This window comes from Cervus canadensis, chromosome 6 (assembly GCF_019320065.1).
Source record: "Cervus canadensis isolate Bull #8, Minnesota chromosome 6, ASM1932006v1, whole genome shotgun sequence".
Lineage (NCBI taxonomy): Eukaryota > Metazoa > Chordata > Mammalia > Artiodactyla > Cervidae > Cervus > Cervus canadensis.
The window spans coordinates 71566521-71587574 of record NC_057391.1 but is presented as its reverse complement, the minus strand read 5'-3'; the positions used below and the strand labels follow the sequence as shown (position 1 = coordinate 71587574).

The 21054-nt window shown below is 38.5% G+C and overlaps 1 protein-coding gene across 5 annotated transcripts in view; it reads right to left on the bottom strand.

Moving 5' to 3' along the window:
• ZBTB1 (zinc finger and BTB domain containing 1) overlaps positions 1–21054 on the bottom strand; it is a 27076-nt gene that overhangs the window by 4163 nt on the left and 1859 nt on the right. Inside the window, exons 1-3 of one of the 5 annotated variants that reach the window (XM_043472268.1) lie at positions 20708–20994; positions 8981–9049; positions 3591–6798 (exon numbers count right to left, since the gene is read on the bottom strand). In XM_043472268.1, the coding sequence (XP_043328203.1) occupies positions 4643–6784 (2142 nt within the window). In that variant the 5' untranslated portion in view covers positions 6785–6798; positions 8981–9049; positions 20708–20994 and the 3' untranslated portion in view covers positions 3591–4642. Of the gene's footprint in view, positions 1–3590; positions 6799–8980; positions 9050–9928; positions 11348–20707; positions 20995–21054 lie in introns of those variants that run through there. The other 4 variants (XM_043472269.1, XM_043472271.1, XM_043472267.1 and 1 more) reach the window with 4 other exon arrangements.

The following is a 21054-nucleotide window of genomic DNA, read 5'->3' as shown; positions in this document are numbered from 1 at the left end:
AACATTCTGGGGTCCTGATTTGAGGGGGGCACAATGGAGATTTTCAAATGATTTATCATATAACCAATAAAAGGAAATGGTGGCTGGTCAGAGAGGTTAAAACATATCAATCAGGAATAGGGAAAACAGAGGCAAAACATCACAGAGGTAGAAATATAAAGGAAAATTAAAACATAGAGTATTTAATATTTCTAAAACATCATTCTGAATTATCAAATAAAAATGTTTTGCTTCTGACTGATATATTTTCACATTATTCAACATGTTCATTTAGGTACCACTATTACCAACTATCTTACCAGGCACAGTAGATGACAGATGATGAACAAGGAGCAAAGAATCTCATAGGAGCTTTGTCATACGTGTTCCCTGAACTGAAAAGGCTTTTCTTTGTAGTTCTTGGTTGGTAAAGTATGTTGCTTAATGGTTAAGTACAGGAATGTAGGAATCAAATAGGTCTAGTTTCAAGTTTCAGTGCTAGTATTTAGTTTCTGTATGATCTTAGGAAAAAGATTCAGTCTCACTGAACCTCAGTCCCCCATCTGGAAAGTTATTGATAGAATACTTACCTCATAAGGCCATGAGGATTCATTAAAATTACATCTCTATCAAGTGTTTAGCAGAGTAAAAGAGTGTTAATGAAATGGATGATGGGATTACTGAGAGCCCTGGGATGGATAGTTCATAGATTTCCAAATCTGGGACACAAGTTCTTAACACCAAATCTAACTTTACTTGCCAGTTCCCTGGCATTCATTCTATCACTTTGTTTACTGCACCTCAGGTATCAGGAGATAGGAGACATTCCACAAAGGTATGTTCCCACAGAGCCTTTTGGTACCCTGGAATCTTAGGCATTGTCAAAGCCTTCAGAGCACTTCTATCACCGAGAAGCAAATGTCACAAAGGAGGTTGGGGTGGTGATGAATGATGAGGAGCTAATCAAAGTAGATTAATGGCGAAAAAAAAATGTGTAACTCATAAAACCCATTTAGAATTAAATATACCAAACTGCTTTATTCTCAACTATGTATGCATATACATGTTCAGGTTTTTCTCTTCTGGTTGATACTAATTTAGCATTTTGTTAACAAGTTTTATGTTTAACTTACTGTTAACTCTGGTTCTTTGGGGAATTTTCCACAGATCTATTAAATACAGTTCTTTTTAACTAGTGATATATAGGAACATGTATTATTTAACCAGAGAAAGTTACAAACCACCACCAGCTTCTCTTCCCACTTTTTATAAACATTGGAATATTATCTCACATGTTTATGTTTGGCATGTTCATAAAAGCTGTTTCATTAGGCATTCTGTAGCTCTAATGGAATTAATCAGATTATTTTAGCCTATCAAATTCTATATTTACTCACCTCATTTGTTTTAACTCAATGTTTCCACCTGTCTCATATTTTTGTTAACTACAATACTTGTGATTTTTACTTAGTCTATTATTTTTCCTTTTAATTGGTGCTGACTACTCTAGAAAACTCTGTCCTTATTTTAATTATTTAATTTTTGTATCTAGCCCTTGGAGTGCTTCTTTTTGTTTATACCCAAACTTTAAACATTAGCCATTTTACTCATGTAAGTCATTTCTCTGAATATTCTTACTTTAAAAATACAGGATTAAGACAAATTTCTGAGTCCTAATCCACTAATCTCTGAGATTCTTAGTCCTGTTTACTAAAAATTATAAACATCTGAGCTGCACTGGAATTGGTGGCAAGCTTGCTAAGTACTGAATCCATTCCCCCAAGATTTTTGCTGGAGAACAAAAGGCCCTTTAAGAAAGACCGTATTTGTAAGAAAAAACAAGATTCCACATATACCTATCTAGATTTCCCCTTCATTTGCACATTTGGAGCCTAATCATGTAAATGACAAAGACAGTAGGAGGAGGCAACATCCACAACCTTGATTCACTGTCTTCATAGCACTGGAGGGCAAGAAGCGGTATTAAGTAGGCACAGCTCTGTAGCTCCACTCCGTGAGAGGGAAGAAGTGAGAGAAAACTGGGCTAGAGAGGTGTTGGATAGTTTTCACTCCCCCTAGTTTTAAAAGGAGGCATGTAGTCATTAAATGAACTCTTTCTTAATGAGGAAAATTATACATATACTCAAAGAAACTTGTACTGCTGTAGCTAGCTGCAAAACAAAAGACGTGTGTCCTGTGTAACACACGGGGAAAACACATCCTGCGGTGTGGCTTTGTGAAACTATAAACATCTCAGTTATGTAAAATTAGAGATTATGTTTAATGTTTATATATTTGCTTGCTAATTGGCTGTTAGTATGTGTCTAAAACTAAACCCCTTTCCCAATGGGTTAGAAATCATTTTTTACAGAGTGGTAGTATTTAGAAAGGCTTCTGTTCTTTAAAGGCTTCCCAGGTGGCTCAGTGGTAAAGAATTCACCTGCCAATGCAAGAGCCATGGGTTCAATCCCTGGGTCAGGAAGATCCCCTGGAAAAGGAAATGGCAACCCACTCTGGTATTCTTGCCTGGAAAATCCCATGGACATAGGAACCTGGCCGGCTACAGTCCATGGGGTCGCAAAAGGAGTCGAACACAACCTAGGGACTAAGCAACAAACTTGTTCTTTAATGGTGGGAAAGCCATTGCAATAGAGGCTTTGAAGAGGGTCATGGAAAAAGTGCGTCCAAAGAAAGTGATGTCTACTAAGATGCTATATACTTTGGAAATTTGGTTTGAGAGCTTCTCTCTATTCTCTGATGGTCTCTGGGTTTGTTACAGAACTTTTATCAGGTTTCTATCAGTAATGTATATACATTTTTCATTTTAAGTTGCATTTCAGATTTAATAACTTGATAAACTATTGTATCCAAGAACTAAGATGAATCATTTTTCTTGCTTTTTCTGCTATATGGCTTTTTTAAAAAAAATCCTGATTTCTCATTTGTCTTTTTTGTGTATTTCCCCTATCTCTACTTCCCATTATTTTGTTCTAATACTGTATGGCTCCTGTACTATTTCAGTTCTTACTTAACACCTCAACATGTCCTCACAAATCTCTGAGCACACACTCTGGTCTTCTCTTTCAACTAAATCTATGCTAGTCAATATGTCTCTCAGTTCTCTTGGCAAACTTGTTCTTTTATGCAAATTGTATACAAAAATATGACTTGCATATCTTTAAAATGTGATGTAAACAAAAAGAACAATACTGTTAAATTACTGTTCATAATCACAAAATTATACTTTTAAATATAGGAGTTATTTAAAATCCCTTTCATTATGAGACGGGTATTACTATGCAAGTAATTTACATTAAAACGCATTCTATCCAACAGATGTGTTGATTTGTGGGCCAGTTTTAATTCACATGTAATTCATGTAGACCTCGTGTCAGCAACAACTAACAGTAATACTACTTTATCTAAAAAATGATAAACTGTCTCCATTTATATATTCTGTTATTATTTTATAGTCCTCAAATTTTATAGTCCTTTACAGAAAAAAAAAAGCATGTTGATAAACTAATTTTCCATAACACACTTTCTCCAAATCTTAGTATAAAACACAAGACATGTTTTTTTGCACACTCTACTTTTATAGAACAACCAGATTTGTGATTGATTTCTTTATTTTATTAGATTTATCAATATACATGGCAGCTTTCTCAAATCTCAAAGTAAGTTCCAAAAGTATGTCATTTTAAAGGTGAAAAGTCATTTTCCTTTAGATGTCATCTTCCTAGAAAGCTATTAAAGTCTATTTATAAACAAAAATAATTGATAAACTAACACACTTTAGAAATCAAAATATTTTAAATTATTTTAAATGAATACAAGATATGCTTTTTTAATTAACTATCATAGTTAAATTTAATATCACAAAACAAAATGACTTGTCCCCACTAATTTGTCAAGTGGAGTAAAGTCATTGGGTTTTTACACTTAATATAAGTTTTAAATGTGATTATTAAATGATAATATTTTATCAATTATAGGAAATATTCATTTATAGGAATTTCCTTAGGTCCATCAATCTTTTTAGGCCAAGTTTGAGCCCATGTCAACCTTCAAGGTTAGATTCAGCGCACCTAACCTGCCTACTAAGTTTTCAATTTAAGAATATGAATTTCACTGGTAAGACAGGGAAATAAACAGTGGCTAAATCATTGTTCAACTTACAAAAAAAAAAAAAGCTAAAGTAAATGGGATAGTTTTAAATAACTACTTAAAAAAAATTTTTTTTTAATTTAAACAGGAATGGCCAATGATATTGGGTTTAAAATTTCACAAGGTAGCCTTAAAAAACAAAATAAAAAATAAAAATTGTGACATCATCACATTATTGATTAAAAAAAAAACAACCTAAGCTTCAATAGTCACTGAAGGGGTAACAACCACTTGTAATCTACATTTAAAAGTAATTTTAATCATAGCTAAAACAAACTAAAAACAAAGAATTCTATTAAGAAATAACAAAAATGATAAACATTTAATAACACCTAAAATGTAGATACTTAAGATCCTAAACAAAAATATTAAAGGTAAAAGGGCCTTGAAAATTTTTTTCAGCAAGTCATCTTATAAAATCATTTTCTAAACAGGTCATATCCTTTGCTTTGGTGTTTTGTCTCCTATCAGCTAAACATTATACAGTAGAAAATCCTTATGTTCTTTTCAAATGCTTGGCATTATAATGTGATCTCATATCTTTCCTCAAGTTAAATTTTGCTCCACATATTCCACATGTATACAGATGAATATCCATGTGCTGTTCCAACTGTTCATTATTTGGAAATATCTGAAAGCAGACCTGGCATATAGTCTCACCAGCAGATAAATGAGAAATCATATGCCGTACATGGTCATGTTTTCTGAAGTTGCCTTGATCACAAATGGAACAGACATACCTGGCCATGCCTTTGTGCATGTCATTGTGCAGACGCAACTGACGTTCTCTTAAAAATTGCTTCCCACATGTCTGACAAACAAACTGTTTTTCCTTGGTATGAACAGTATAGTGTTCTCTTAAGTGACACCGCTGATAAAATCCTTTCCCACACAGGTTACAAAAATGCTTTCGTCTGTGATCTCTTTCATTCTCTTCCATGATGGCACTCTTAAACATTTCTTGGTCTAGGCAGCTAGACATATGTTCAACCACTAGATTTTCAGTTTCAAATCGCTGGCCACAATTAGGACATCGAAAAGGACAGGCAGAATGTTTAAATAACTGCTTTTTTTGGATACTGTTTATCTGGAAATGATTGTCTCTAAAGTCATCCAACATTTCAACAAACATATCCCTTATTTCTGACTGTTCATCAGGATTCTCTTCCATGTCCATCTTCTCCTCGGCATTTCCTAACCCATTCATGGTCAGATCTTGGGGCTCTCCACATCTCTGGGCATGCTCCTGAAGCTGTCTACCCTTCACAAGTATTTGTCCACATTTGCCACATGCGCAGATATTTTCGATGTGTTTGGCTAAGTAATGAGATGACAGGTCCTCCTCAGTTATTGTGAGCCCACACAGCTCACAAGAAGCATTTTCAGTGTCTTCTTGTACAGGACTGTTGTTGTTCGGTGGCCTCATGTTTTCTAAACCACCTCTTTCATCAGCATTTATTGACATCCGAGGTTTTAGAGTTTTCCTCCCACTTTTTTTAATACTGACATCTTCTTCAACGTAGTATCTATAAAATGGCTCTTCAGCTTCGTCTTCTAACTCATCATTGTCAGTGGACTCATTACAGTCTTTATCAGTAACTTTAATAATGTTAAAGTCTTTCAGTTCATCTGTAGGAATATCCTCTGGTTCCATCTTAATGATGATTCTTTTCCTCTCAGCGGCTCTGCTCTTTTCTTCACTGGCTAGTTCAGACTCCACTGTGCTACTTTTTCTGCTTCCAGTGGTTGAAGCTGAATCATCAGCAGCCTGGCTTGTGTCTCCTCTGTATTTGTCTGTCTGTGCAGAAAAGGTTTTAGAAGAATCCTTTTCACTAAATTCAGCTTTGATATTACTGTCTTTTCCATCTCTAATATCCACTAATCTATGATAGGATCTTGTGTTTTGGTATGAATGTCTGTTAGTACAGGTTAGTACATGCTCATCTAATAATTTTTCACAGCTAAAGCCAAATCCACAACTATCACAGGTAAAACTCCGTCCAAAGCGTCGTGATACACGTTCTTTTGGAGTAGATAATTTGGACACAGAACTCTTTTTACATACATCAAATAATGGCTCAGGAAAATTACCTAATTGCAACGACTCTTCATCAGGCTCTCTATTATGTGGTGTATTCACTGTTGAACTTGGCTCTGCACACCACCTATTAGCTTCACTGCCATTTCTAGCCACAGTGTCTTCATACATTCTCACCCCAAATATCATTTTGCTGTTCTGTTTGCTAGAAGCAGAAGATGAACATTTTGAACTAGAACAGTCTGCATCCTGTATGTCTTCTAAGCAGTCAGGAACATTGTACAGCTGTAGGTAGTTCATTGCCACTTTAAACTGTTCAAAACTGGAAGGAGCTGTCATAATTTTTCCTAAATACATGAACTGCAAGATGAGATCAAAACACTCAGCACTAATTTTCATGTTGCTGAGATTCAGTTGTGCAGTACTATGTTGATGGTTCATGAAAAACATTCTAAAATAGGAGCTACAAGCAGCTAGAACTGCTTTGTGTGCTTGAAAGTAAATGTCATCAATTGCAATACAACAGTCACAAAGAAAACCCCATTCCCTTTGGTTGTTTAGCTGCTGAAGGACATAGCTGCTGTGGCTGGGCTTTGCCATCTTCTAGTAGAGACCTATGTAAAACAAAAACATTAAAGTCAGACAAGAAATCAGAAAAGCACTTAAAAAAAAAAAAGCTGTCCATTCTAATGTAGTAAAACTCAATTAATATATACCTGAATCATTTTTAAAACTTAAAGGTGAAGATACCCAGCCATTTATTCAAGCTTCTCATTTTTATTTTAAGAAATACAAAATACAAGCAAAGGTATCAAAAGCAAAACCCATCATTTTGGTTTCCTTACAACTCAAGGAGGAAACATGCAATTTCAAACTAAATTTGAAAGGAAAAAAGACACTAGTTTTAAAGTACTTGAAGAATATAAACAGTGAAAACAAATAAAATAGCAATTTGAATTTAAAGATAGTAATTCAATTGCAGAATATTAAAAACTCTTCAGGTGATTGATATAAAGGAATTATTGCTCATCCTTAAGTGTGATACAGGTATTTTGGTTGTGTTAAAAGCATCCTATCTTTTAGATACACATACTGCTGTGTTTACTGATGAAATGATACATCTAGGATATGCTTGAAAATAATCTAGTGGGTGGGTATGGGGCTATAAATGATATAAGACTGGTCCTGTGGTGATAACTATCGAAGCTAGGAGGTAGATTTATTTCTATTTTTGTATGTTTGAAAGTTTCCTTAGAAAAATTCTACTCGCTAAAGCTTATTAGATTACATGCAAATGGCACCAAGCAAATAGGTTTGGTCAATGCCTGTCTCTTAATTTATTGGAGAAGGAATAATTCTGTATAAAGAAACAGGGGACCTATTTGGGAAGGAGGTATCTGTCCTTAGATTGTAAATTTTTCTTCATTTTTCAATCATTAAAAAAAGATATACAAAAGTAACACATGGTTATTGAAAAGAATTAAAACATAAAAGTACATAGAATAAAAACGCACCTTAGGTCACATACCTCTTTCCAGAGATAACCTCTCCAATTATTTATCTTCAGATCTGTTTATATGTATGCATACAGAGTCAACAGCTATTGAGTACCCACTACATACCATACAAATAGTTTTACTTCGGGTTTTTTTTTTTTTAACCTAAATGATATTGTACTGTATATACCTTTCTGCAACTAGTTTTCTTCACTTATCAACATATAAATATTTTTAAGGTACAGAGCTGATGCTGAATAAAGAGAGGAGCACTGTAAGTCCAATTATATTACAAAGCTAAAGGAAGAGCCAATTTTAGCCTTAATTTTTAACCTGTATAAATAAAACTTCAGAATCTATCTTCTACTTGAAAACAAGTTCCTACGCAATTTGACTGAACATAAAAAGAACAACTGAACAAGCTGTTCAGAAAAATAAAACATCCATGTCTCCAAACCTTTTAATCTCTGCAGTGATAATTAGAAATTATCTAAATTTGCTTACTTCTACTTGCTTTTTATCTGTCACAAATCACATGTGGGTCACATACCCCTGTCCCCCACTGCCTAAAGATCACCCTGCTTGTTTTTTTCCTGCCTGAAATCAGAGTTACACAGTAGGGATGTGCCCCTGGTGAAATGAAAATGGCTTATGAGACCTACTGCCATCTTTAAATTGAAACGTCTGGGCCTCTTCTAGAAGCCAGATCATGTAGTATTACAAGTAGGTATAATATTTCAACCTTGTGTAACTTAGGTATCTATACCAGAATTGAGTCATGTTCAGTATGTAAATATATACAAAATGCAACGTATGCTCAGATATTTATCAATGTGTTATTTATAACTCAAAATGCCTGGTAATAAGGGAGTTGTAAGTAAACCAAGGTAAATCCACTTCCTAAAATTCACTGTCATGTGGCCTTTATGAAAATTATATTTATGAATGAAGGCTATAAAAGAAAATGAGAAAAGTTTTCAGGATGGAAAGTCAAGTAAATAACCACAAGCTATGAAGTTATATAAAAATTACAAGAACATAAAACAACAGCAACAAAACCTTATTTAAAGAGTTAAAACACACATTCACACACAAGTATTGACCTCAAGCCCATTTTATGTAGGATGAGATTTCTAGATCTGTAGACATTTTACAGCAAGGGTCCCCAACCTCCAGGATCTAATGCTTAATGATGTGAGGTGGAGCTGATGAAGTGCATAATAATAAAGTGCATAATAAATGTAATGCACTTGACTCATCTCAAAACTACCCCCCTGGCCCCAGACCTTGGAAAACTTGCCTTCCACGAAACCGGTCCCTGGTGCCAAAAAGACTGGGGACACCACTGTTCTACAGGATTCAGAGAGACCTTTAATGAATAAAGAGGTAGAAGGATAGATATTATCTCAAATTTTCTTCTAATAATAAGAGTTGTTAAAAAATGAAACAAACTCATCTAGAGGATAATGACTGTCCCATCTAGAAGCAGGGAAGAAACTTTGTTGAGGACAGTACAGTGAAAAGGGCACAGGCTTTGGGTCAGATAGGCCTGAGTTCCAACTTAGCTTTGCCACCTTAGATAACCTGTTTGTCCTCATTGACCCCAAATTTTCTGAACTGTCAAAGTGGGGATAATTACACCTCAAAAATCGTATCAACATGAGACTTCACAGGAGCCATGTGTGAAATGTTTAGTGCTTGGCATGTGATAACTAATGGAAGTAATAGTGGCAGTTGTGATGGTGGTGATGCTTCCTTAAGCACAGGAGGGAAGTCTGACTAGACAGTCTTAAAATTTCCTTCCAAATAAGAGCCCATCTGTATGAAAGCCAGCAGTTTATCTGTTAAAAGTTTCAGGTTTAAATGTCTTATGATTGAAATAATGACATTAAGAGCCTAAAAGCTCCAAAGACCTTTCTAATCTAAAGGAAAAGCAGTTTTATGGTCAGCAACCAAAATGAATGCAGCCACATAGACCAATATGATAGGCGCATCTGTAGCTACAGTTATAATTCACTTAAATTATTGAACATACATTCTGTGTCAAACAAAACACTAAGACAAGTAAAAGAATCAAGAGCATTTTTAACACACATTAACTAAAAAATCTGTTGAGTATTTTGGTGTACCAGGCACTGTATAAAGTACTGAGAATCAGCAACAACATAGGTATCCTATAATCTCAAAGATACATCACTGAGGGCAACTTATTTTTCTAGATGAGTTACTTCACTCAACACATACTCACCTACTATGCACGAAGGCAATGTGCCGCGATGGACAGAACAAGGGCTCAGGGTCCAACAGACCTGAGTATGAATCCCACCACCACATCTCTGTATTTCTATTTTCCCCTCATAAATTAATGCTAACACTACAGCTCTTAGGCTGATCTAAAACTGTAGTTTCCACAACATTACAACCAAGTTCTGAGTAAAGCTGATTTTAGGGAGAGTAACCTTTAATAGCAATCATTCACACATTAGCATGAACAACTCTCTTCTTGTTACGCCTCATTCAGAAAAGCTTTAAGGCGGCTTAATGACACCAAAACAAAAACAAACAGAAAGGCAGGAGGTGAAAGATCTAAATTCCTGTGAGACTTTTAGCTTGTTATGTCTTGAGAATAATTTTGCATTAAAATCTTTATTTTCACTCACTTTTATTAAACAATAGTTTCACTTGGACATGCGGCGGGGGTGGGGGAAGGAAAAAACAAGTTTCACTCAAATTCCAAAAGAAGTTTGCTTTTTTTTTTTTTATATCTTTAATAATGCTACCCCAAAAACACAGTGAACTTTGTTACAGTAAAGCTTGTTACCTGTTTTTAACAAATGTTTAGATTTCAAGTCTTGTTTTTATAATGACATTCTGTGATTGCTTTTGTTTGTATATTACTAGCCGCATCACTGGTAGAGCAAGTTTGTACAGCTACACGTCAAGGGCTGGGGTTGAGAGCAGAAACCAAAGTTGATCCAAAGCCGAGGGTTCTCCCAAGGCTAAAAGGAAACCCAGTGTGGATGTAGTTCTCTAGAGCAGTAAGGAGTTAGGTGATGCACTGGATTTTTAAAATTTTAGTTTGAAAAAGTTTAACCAGCTTTCTCAAATTCAAAACCAGCTACCAAGCACATTAAGAATATTCAGTAATTTAGATACTCAGAGGCTTTTAGAGTTTAGAGATATAATCTGGTCCAACAGGCATATTTCCTAGGACAGTGATGTAGCGCTGTTAAAACAATGTATCAAGGAGGGCTAACTGTGATAAAGTAGGAACTGGTATTCCTGACCATCCAGATGGTACTAACCACTAAACAGTCTTGTTACTACATACTCCTTGCAGCGTGCCCTTCTGCAAAGAACAGTCAGCAAGGATTGGGCATGAGTCCTCAACACGAGATTTATTAAGATCCTTGCACAAGAAACTATACAATATCTGAACTCCATCTATAATGTGGTTGTGTCTGTATATGTGCATCTAGTCTTATTCAGTAGATGTGTTCCCTAAATTATACTTTAAGCTCTTTCAGTAAATTTCTCACTGACATAGTAAGGTTTCAGAAATACTTTTCCTTCATTGCTAAAGCTCTTAAATGGAAAAAAACATTTTTGCTGGATGTTTTCTGTTGCCCTGCTGCTGCTAAGTCGCTTCAGTCGTGTCTGACTCTATGCGACCCCATAGACAGAAGCCCACCAGGCTCCCCCCTCCCTGGGATTCTCCAGGCAAGAACACTGGAGTGGGTTGCCATTTCCTTCTCCAATGCATGAAAGTGAAAAGTGAAAGGGAAGTTGCTCAGTCATGTCCGACCCCATGGACTGCAGCCTACCAGGCTCCTCTGTCCATGGGATTTTCCAGGCAAGAGTACTGCCATAGCTTTAGTCAAATGATAAGGTAAGGGTCTATAAATAAGCCTATAAAGTAAATGAAAAAGTAACTTAAAGGAATTTTGGAGTGACTCCTTCCATAAGGCGAATAACCACCCTCTAATCTGTGTCACTGACTTGCATTACTAAGAACACTCCTCTGAGAACCATTTGCATAGCTCAGGGCTTCCCAGGTGGCTCAGTAGTAAAGAATCTTCCTGCCAATGCAGGAGAGCTGAGTTCAATCCCTGGGTTGGGAAGATCCCTGGAAAAGGAAATGACAACCCACTCCAGTCTTCTTGCCTGGAAAAATCCCATGGACAGAGGAGCCTGGGAGGGCTACAGTCCACAGGGTCACAAAGAGTCAGACACGACTGAGCACACACACGCAGTTGAGTTTACAGTTCAGCATCCGAATCTCTGAACTACTAACAATTACCTCTGGGTCTCAAAGGTAATTGTAAGTACATACGTTCATTTCCTCATATCTATTTCTATGTCTTATATGATAAATGTATGTCTATGGACTTAACTTGAGGGCTATAGACTAGATTCTTAAGAAGCCTGAAATATAGTGAAAGGATTCTCTTCTGCTTATAAACCAGAATATCAGAATGTATTAAACACCCACCATGTTCCTAACACAGCATAAAGCACTGAGGTGGAGGGTAGAGAAGGATGGGATATGGTAGAGCTAATTCCATATGAGGGATTACATTTTATTTTTTTATTTTGCTGAGTGGTGCAGCTTGTGGGATCTTAGTTCCTCGACCACAGATTGAACCCGTGCCCCGGCAGTGAATGTGCTGGGTCCTAATCACTAGAAGACCACCAGGGAATTCCCTGAGGGATTACATTTTAAACCAGGAAACAATTTGAGAAAAATTAAATACTAAATTATATTCAATAAAGTTCAGTAAGAGAAAAGCATGAATTGTACTAGAACAGTGGCTTTTAGGAAGGATTTGACTAAAGTCTCCATAAATGAGGATAAGAAAGAAAAGTAGAAAGCAAGGGGAAAGACATTTCAGATATCTGCATTGGTGTGTACGTAAAACAACTGGGGAGAGGTACACATCAGCAAAAATAAAAGCTTGAAAATGTAATGGGAGGGAAGATAAATTTGTTTCACTGGCCTTACTATCAAGCAGATGTGTGTGTGTGTAACATCTGCTTAAACTGGAGCCTGGCATGTCAATAGTAAGATATATAGTATTATATATAAAACATGTATATGTGCATGTAAATATGTATATCATTTGATCATTTAATCCTCATAACAATCCTACAAAGTATGTTCTAAGACCCATTTTCAGATAAAACAGAACACAATGTTCTATAACCTTCCTAGGACCATAGAGAACTTGGTGAGATTAGAACACAAGCAATATGACTCTTGAGCCTGAGATCATAGCCTTAATGACTTTGCTGCCTATAAAAATAAGGTCACCTTGGCAAAATTCTTCCTAGAATACCGTTTTCCAGGGTATACAGTGCTCCAATCTCTAAATTTAACCTAAGTAAAATTCTTTTGGTTTTTTCCTTGAGATTTCCAGGAAGAACTGGTTATACAGGTTTGTTTCCTAAAGAGAACAGATTTTTATTCAAGGTACTGAAATTGGACAGTCATGATAAAGTTTAGAGTATTTTATTCACTTTTTAGAATAGGCATCCTGACTGATTATTAGACTGCAAATTCAGTAGTTAGTACAGGAAGTTCTGAAATTATACTGGGTTATGTTCCAAAACTTTTATTTGGAACTTAAAACATATTCCCATAGAAACAAAGCTATAAATGGTGGCTCCATTCTGTCCTCACACCATAAAGTCTTTTAAGAACCCCAATGAGGCTGTGTATTAATTCGTCCTAACTGTGCTGTGCTGTGCAGAGCATGCCATGCTAAGTCAATTCAGTTGTGATTGACTCTGTGTGACCCTATGGACTGTAGTCCACCAGGCTCCTCTGTCCATGGGATTCTCTAGGCAAGAACACTGGAGTGGGTTGCCGTGCCCGGCTCCAATGGATCTTCCTCACCCAGAAATCAAACCCATGTCTCTTAAGTCTCCTGCATTAGTAGGCAGGTTCCTTACCACTAGCACCAACCGTTCTGTAGTAGTATTAATACTTGCACCTTTAGCACTAACAGAGGGACTATACAGCAATGCCTACTACACTCAGCTCTCTAGGACGGGGACAAGCTTAATGGCCTTTGTGTTCCCTGTGCCTAGCACAATTCCCATGGAGTTGGTACTTAATGCATGCTTGTTAAATGAAAATATTAAATAAGAACCCAGGGAGCAGACATTGATAGATTTGAATACCAGCTCTCCTACTTACCCAACTACAAATTTTCACCTCTCTGAGCCTGCTTTCTCAACTATAAAATAGAGATAACCATACTCCTCATGGAACTCGTATATAAACTAGAGATGAAAACTGTCTTTCTAATCCAAGAGCAATAGAATTTTTCTTAAACATTAATGTCATCCTTGTGAACAAAATTCACAGAATTTTACCAAGTGATCAAGTTCAACCTGCTGCTTTATAGATGAGAAAATGAACTGAGGCCCTGAGATATTAAGTCATATACTCAAAGTCATATCTAATTTTTGTAGATGACAGGATAGGACCTTGGCCTCTTTAATTCTGGTCTGGGGCTCCTCCTAAAATTCTAACAGCTGCCCCCCACATACAGCAACATCTGGCTGTCTACTAGCTCCTCTGCATCAGTTTTGTTTTTCTGAAAAATAGGAACTGTTCAAATTTGCAAGGTTTGTTTGCACCTACACAAAACGGCCTGAGGCTATTATACTTTTGGAGAGTGTAGTTTGTGGGTGGTTAGTATTTTTCTGTCTCCTTACTTGTCCAGGCCAACTGCTGTCACCTCTAAAAGGTCTGCTGATCTCCTGTAGCCCAGCACTTCTGTTATGGGTTATGAAATTCAACAAAAACTCATTGAAACTGAGTCTACATAAATAATTTAATTTTCTGTGAGGACTAGGGAAGTGTTCTATGAGTATGATAAGGTTTTAATTCATGCACTTTGTTTAACCTATCTTAATTTTTGATAGGCAACAAACTGCCTTACTCTTTGCTGAGGTTGTCAACCAAATAACTTCTGAATAACTGAGGTGTTACTGTAGGCAAGGTACTAGGTCTAGGAAATGAATTTATTCACACAGAATGCAAAGGAAACAGTGACTTCTGAAATATTTTCTCTCTCCAGGAGGGGAAAAGGAAAAGCATTTAATTCAGTCTACATTTTGATCTGTTCATCCTGAGAAGGCAACATGGCATCTTCTGACCACCAGAGGGCACTGGGTGAACAGCAGGCTTATCTCAGCAAAAGGCAGCTTCACCAGGAAGTCCCTTTTTGCACGTGGCATTCATATTCTTAGGGTTCATTTTGTGGAACCCTATTCTTCAACATGCTCACTCTGTGATTTTGTCTGAGACCCACCTAAAACTGCTCTTCCCCCGCTTCCATCATGCACTAACCATCCAGATACTTGTGAGTCACCTAGGACTTCTGCCTCAGTTTACTAAGTTTTACCAATTTTCTCACTAAATATTTCTCAAATTTGCCCCTCTATTCCATCCTTACCTTTCCTGTCCTAAATTATTACAATAGGCTCCTTAACTGGTTCCTCAAATCTATCGTTCACCCTCAGATGATCATAAAGAACAAAAATCAGACCTTGTCATTCTGCTTCTCTGAGTCCTTTCACATACCCTCAGACTGAAATGCAAACTCCTTAAGGAAAGCATACAAAAGCCCTTCCTGTCCACCCATCTAGTCTCCTATGTGGTTACTTACTGCTTCAAACTTCAGACAAGCAGCATCAAACTGCTTGCCACCTCCCCTATCCTCCAACTCCATATACTTCATGTATTTCTTACCTCCATTTTTATTCATGCTAACTGGTTTTTAGCTGTCTGTTTTCAGCTAACTGTCTGAACCCACCACATATCTCTTAAGAATCAGTTAATCACCTTCTCCAGAAAGTCCTCTGTAAGACCTCCCTCTCCCGGTGTTTTAGGTTTTGATATTACTGTGTATTATTTCTTTATTTTGCATTAACTATGCTATTTTTTAAATCATCAGAACAGCAACATAAAGCAGACGTTAATGCACAGACTAACCAGACTGCCTGGATTCAAATTCTGGCTCTGTCACTTAGTAGATGTATGAACTCGAGCAGGTTACATCTGTGCCTCAATTCTCTCATCTGAGAACGGGGATGATAATCCTCCCTGGGGCTTCCCTGGTGGCTCTGGGAGTAAAGAATCTGCCTGCAATGCAGGAGACCTGCGTTTGATCCCTAGGTCGGGAAGATCCCCTGGAGAAGGGAATGACAACCCACTCCAGTATTCTTGGCTGGAGAATTCCATGGACAAAGGCACAAGGAGGGCCACAGTCCATGGGGTTACGAAGAATTGGACACAACTGAACAACTAACACACAATCTTCCCTAGGGTTTAGGGTTACTGTAAGGAGGTGTGTCATGGAGCAACTGCTAAATAAGAATAAGTTACCACAACTATCCATATGTTGGTCTCCCAGCTAGACTCTGAGCAACTTGAAGGCCAGGACTTTAGCTTGTTCGATTCTCTGCAGCACAGTGTGTACTCAGTAAATGTTGCTGAATGAAAACTGGTGAGGCAGCTCTAAGATGATGGGAGGGACTATCCAGCTTCCTTTTTCAGCAAGTCCACATATATTTTTAATTGTATTGTTTTCAATTGTGTAGCTCCAAGTGTTAAATTTTTAATTTTAACCAAAATCCTGAAAACTTCACACACCTTGAAACCAATAAAAAAGAGTATCATAAAAAGTATATTCAGGGGCTTCCCTGGTGGCTCAGTAGTAAAGAATCTGCCTGCCAGTGCAGGAGACTGGTTCAGTCCCTGATCTGGGAAGATCCCACATGCTGCAGAGCAACTAAGACCATGTGCCACAACTATTGAGCCCGTGCTTCAGAGCCCAGGAGCTGCAACTACTGAGCCCACGTGTCCTAGAGCCTGTGCTCCACAACATGAGAAACCACCCAATGAGAAGCCCGTGCACCACTACTAGACAGTAGCCTCTGCTTGCCACAACTAGAAAAAAGCCTGTGCAGCAATGAAGACCCAACACGGCCAAAAATAAATAAATCATTAAAAACAACAACAAAAAGTACCTGGCCTCCAGAATTTTGAAAAAATTAAAAAAAAAAAAAGTATGTTTATTCTAAGAAGCTTAACTCCATTTTTAAATCTTAACTCTATTTAATATTTCCCCTCATCCCAAACTAACACAGCAAACACCTTTTTGCTTTCATACAAATAATGTATCATCCAAACTGGGATGCTCTATCACCACACTCAACAGCAGGGATTATTATGATGTGGTTCCCCTGCTTCACTGTAAGCTCCCTGAGATCAGGGCACTGTCTTAGTCATCTCTGTGTCCCAAGCCTCTAACAGTTGCCTGACATTTAGTTGGTATTTGATCAGTTTTTGAATGAATAAGTGTTGAAGAAGGCAAGTTTTATTTTGCTTATCAACTTTTTGCATTATTTCAATGATGGCTACTTTTATATAATAGTCAAAAATTACAATGTGATTTTCCATACATTATACAACTGATTTTTACAACAACCCTGAGGTAGGTATTTTTACCATCCTCATTTTGTGAATGAAGAAACAGATTCAGTAGTTGATGCTCAAGTGCTCATCTTATAAGATGGGACTCAAACTCTGACTCTTTTGATTCAGAGCCCTAAGTTTCAGTGTTTTCAGCCAGAAAACACTCTTCCTGGCAAATGACTATTAAATGAAGTGTCCCTTTGGACATTCTAAGCCTCCCAGAATCATCCCATTCTTCTAAAACCCCACACTGCAGGTAGAATACCCTGCCCTCCCCATTTCCTCTTCCATCTGCTGATTCCCACTGCCCATCAAAGGAAGCCCTCCTCTAATACAAAAGATTTAAAGTGAGGGTGGAGCTCTTCAATTATCTCTAAAAATGATCACATCTCAAACAACAGAAAATCTGGTTGGATATTTAATTCTTTTAATTTTCTAATTTTATTTTGAAAGTGATTTTAAATTCAAATCACAGAAAAAGAAAAAAAAAAAACTCATGTCCTCAACACTCTCAACCAATGTTGTAATTTAACTTCTATGTACTATTTCAGCAATTTGTTTTCAGAATATCAACTACTTCACAGCTTACTCTACTTGAAAATACCAGGCTAAGAAATAAGTGATTCTGTACTCTTAAGACTTCTTATATGTGCCACAATATGATTATACTTAGAAATCTAACTTAAATATGTACTGTCTCCTTCTAGGCCACATCTGAAACCCACAGTCGTTAATCTTCTTTCCTCTAATTTCCTTTCCTTGATGTTTGGCATGTTACCTCTGGATACAGATCCAGAGGGACCTCTCACCTCATATCAGCACAGTGATAACTTGGCAGTGGTCTTAGATAAGTATATCTACTCCTCCCCAACTATAAATTATGAAACTCTTTACAAATGTGAGGGTTTGGTTTTGCTTTAGTGAGTTTGGCCAGTATAAATCAACCCATCAAAGGCTTGACACCAACATTAACATTAAAAGTGTGAGAACTAGCCTGCCAAGCTACAGTAAGTACTTCATAAGGACAAACCCAAAATAGCAGCCCTGTTATATTTAAACTCTCATGTCTGTTACTTAATCATAGAATTTTAAATCACTCTAATGCAAAACTTTCCCTTTTTCTCTACCTCCCCAATTCTCACCAATCAGAATAGTGAACAGAGAGCATGAGTTCATGAGCCCATGAATCATCACGGCTGTCCCTAGCCAGGGTGGGTACACACAGCAGCACAGTATGACCAAATGTTGCCCTCTCTCATTTTAAACAAGGAATTGACTGTTAACAGTGATTATCTCTAAGGAGTGGGAGTCAAAATTACTTTCATTTTTGTTTTTTATGTACTTCGGTATAGGTTGAATTTTTATAAAGAAAATGAATTTTATATTTAAAAAAGCATTTCTATTCTGAGGGGGAAAAAAAAGACATGAATCACTTTTAATTTGGTTCCCATAAGAGTATTAGAATAATTTCAATTTTTACGGTAAGAGATAACAGCACAAGAAAATGTCAGGAGACAAGATCCTACAGGGACCAAAGTGACCTCTCAAGCAAATTTTTTTGTTTGTTTTCAAATGTATCTCAAATTTTTGGGGCAGAGGGGAAGACAACAGATTGTAGCTTAAAAATAAAATTTATGGAAAATTTTTTGTATTCTTATCTCAAATGGTTTTCTCCCCTTTGGACCAGAGCTTAATAGCAAAGGCTTAGCACTTCTCTTGGATGGAGGAGAGGCCTGAAAGCAGACACTTCTTTTCTCTTGCACATTAGAATGGTTCTTCTGCAAGGAACAAAGAGATACCCTTAAAAAGCTCCATGAACTGTATCTTCCCCAGAGCCTGGCAAGAGAGGGGAACGAGGAAATAGTACAAAAATTTAGCTGCAGTAAAGCGAAATCAAACACGAGGTCAAGAGCAAGTGTCTGAGACTGCCCTGCCCCGCTCGGGTCCTGGTTAAATACGGTTTCTCTTTACTCTGACAACGATGCATCAGGGCTACCCCCTGCCTCCAATTTAGGCCACACGGGGGTACAAAGAACAGAAAGGCTTCGGGTAAGATTGCTTAACTCGAGCAGTTATTATTCGATACCATGAACATTTGGTTGTAATGGAGAAACCTGCTTTTAAAATGAATGTAAGATGTTGACTGAGGGTTCTACTTGCAGACTATCATTATTTTATCAATCTCTGGGAAAGTATTTCACCATCACTACCGTTCAATTTTTTCTGTTTAAGATAAGGAAGCCCCATCTAGCTTCTCCCAAATCAATTCAGTTATTACTGAGACTTTATTAGATATCTAGCAAATGACTCAAAAGTTTTGAGGTTCTGATGGCCAGCCAGCATTCAAGCTTCATCGTTTTGTATTCCAAATTTCATCATATCCATTTACAATGACAAAATTTCCTGATTTCAAAGGAAAATGTGGTGATTGCTTAGTAGTTATGAGAACGGCATCCTTCACCAAATCTGCTCTGGAGTGCCTTGAACTTGAGCTCAAACGACTGATTCTAAGTCTCAAAGTGCCTGGGACCACATCTTGGGATCGAGTGTCAAAGGGGAAATATTTCGTTCCTGGCATAGTTTTCCTGACGTGATAGATATTGCATAGGAATATACGCGCCAGTAAAGAACCTGCGCGTGCCTACCAGTTTGATTTAGAAATATTATTACATACAAACGCCGTACTGTTCCCAGAAAACATCAAGGACTTTCATCAACATCTCCCTGACGCTCCCAGCTTGGAAAATGTCATGTCAGCCTTTCAGATCACGCAGATGCGCTGCTTAGGTACGAAAGGAGACGGAGTGAGTGGCTGAGCTCAGACCCAAATCTACATATTTTAGTGGTAACTGCTCCCGATCTACATCCAACATATTTACCGAACACTAACAGAACTCTAGTAAGCGCCCACCACTGGAAAGGAAAGCACTTTCTTCCCAGGAAACAGATCTTTCCACTAAAAATCCCCAAACCCGAGACCTACCACTTTTTACTGAACAAAAAAGCGAGTGTGCCGGCAAGAGGGGGTGGGAAAAAGCGTGGCAAGAATTTGCACGGCTCTTACGCCTCCTCCCTCGGAGCGCGCCCAAGTCTGCGGCCTCGGGCTCCGGGACACTTCCCCTCCCACACGCCAAGGAGCCGCGGCTGTAAGTTGAGAGAAGCGGGCTCTGGGCACGTCAATCAACCGGCTCCTCCCGCCTCCCGTCTACACCTCCCCTCCCCTCCCCCCTCAAAAAAATAAAGGCAGAGAAAGAAAGGGAAAAGAAGGTAACTAATTTGGGAACTAGTCTCTGTGGGGGCTTCGCCTCCGACCCGGGGAGGCCGCACGTCCCCGACTGGGCGCGCTGGCGGGCGGCGGGATCAAGCAGGCGGCCCGGCAGTCACCCGTCACCGGGTCCTCGCCGCGCGCCCGCCGCGCTCCGGCTCCCCGCACTGGTCGGCGCCGCTCGGGTCCCGCACTCCGCCGAGCCCGCCGCCCCTCGCCCTGCGGCCCGGGCCAAAGTTGCGCAAATAGCCCCATAACTGGCACATACTCACCGGCCGCAGCAGGAACCGGGGCTGCGGAGATTTTAGGGAGTTTAAGGCAAATCGGCAGCGGGAAAGGCGGGCGGAGGCGAAGGGGCCGAGAGCTGCAGTGGCGGCGGCGCGCGGCGCTCGGGCTGGGCTGCGCGGAGAGGCTCTGGCTCTGCCAGGGACTGCGCTGCAACAAAGGACTTCCGCTGCCGCACAGCCGCGCCTGCTGCACCGCACTGAGCCGGCCCCGCTTACGCGGCGACTCCGGGTCTGCCCACCAGTTCGCTGCGGCGTCCGCCAGCCTTCCCCTCCCTCTCGACCGCCCACCCACTCCGCCGCTGGCTGCTAGGGGCACCCGCGGTCGCCTGTTT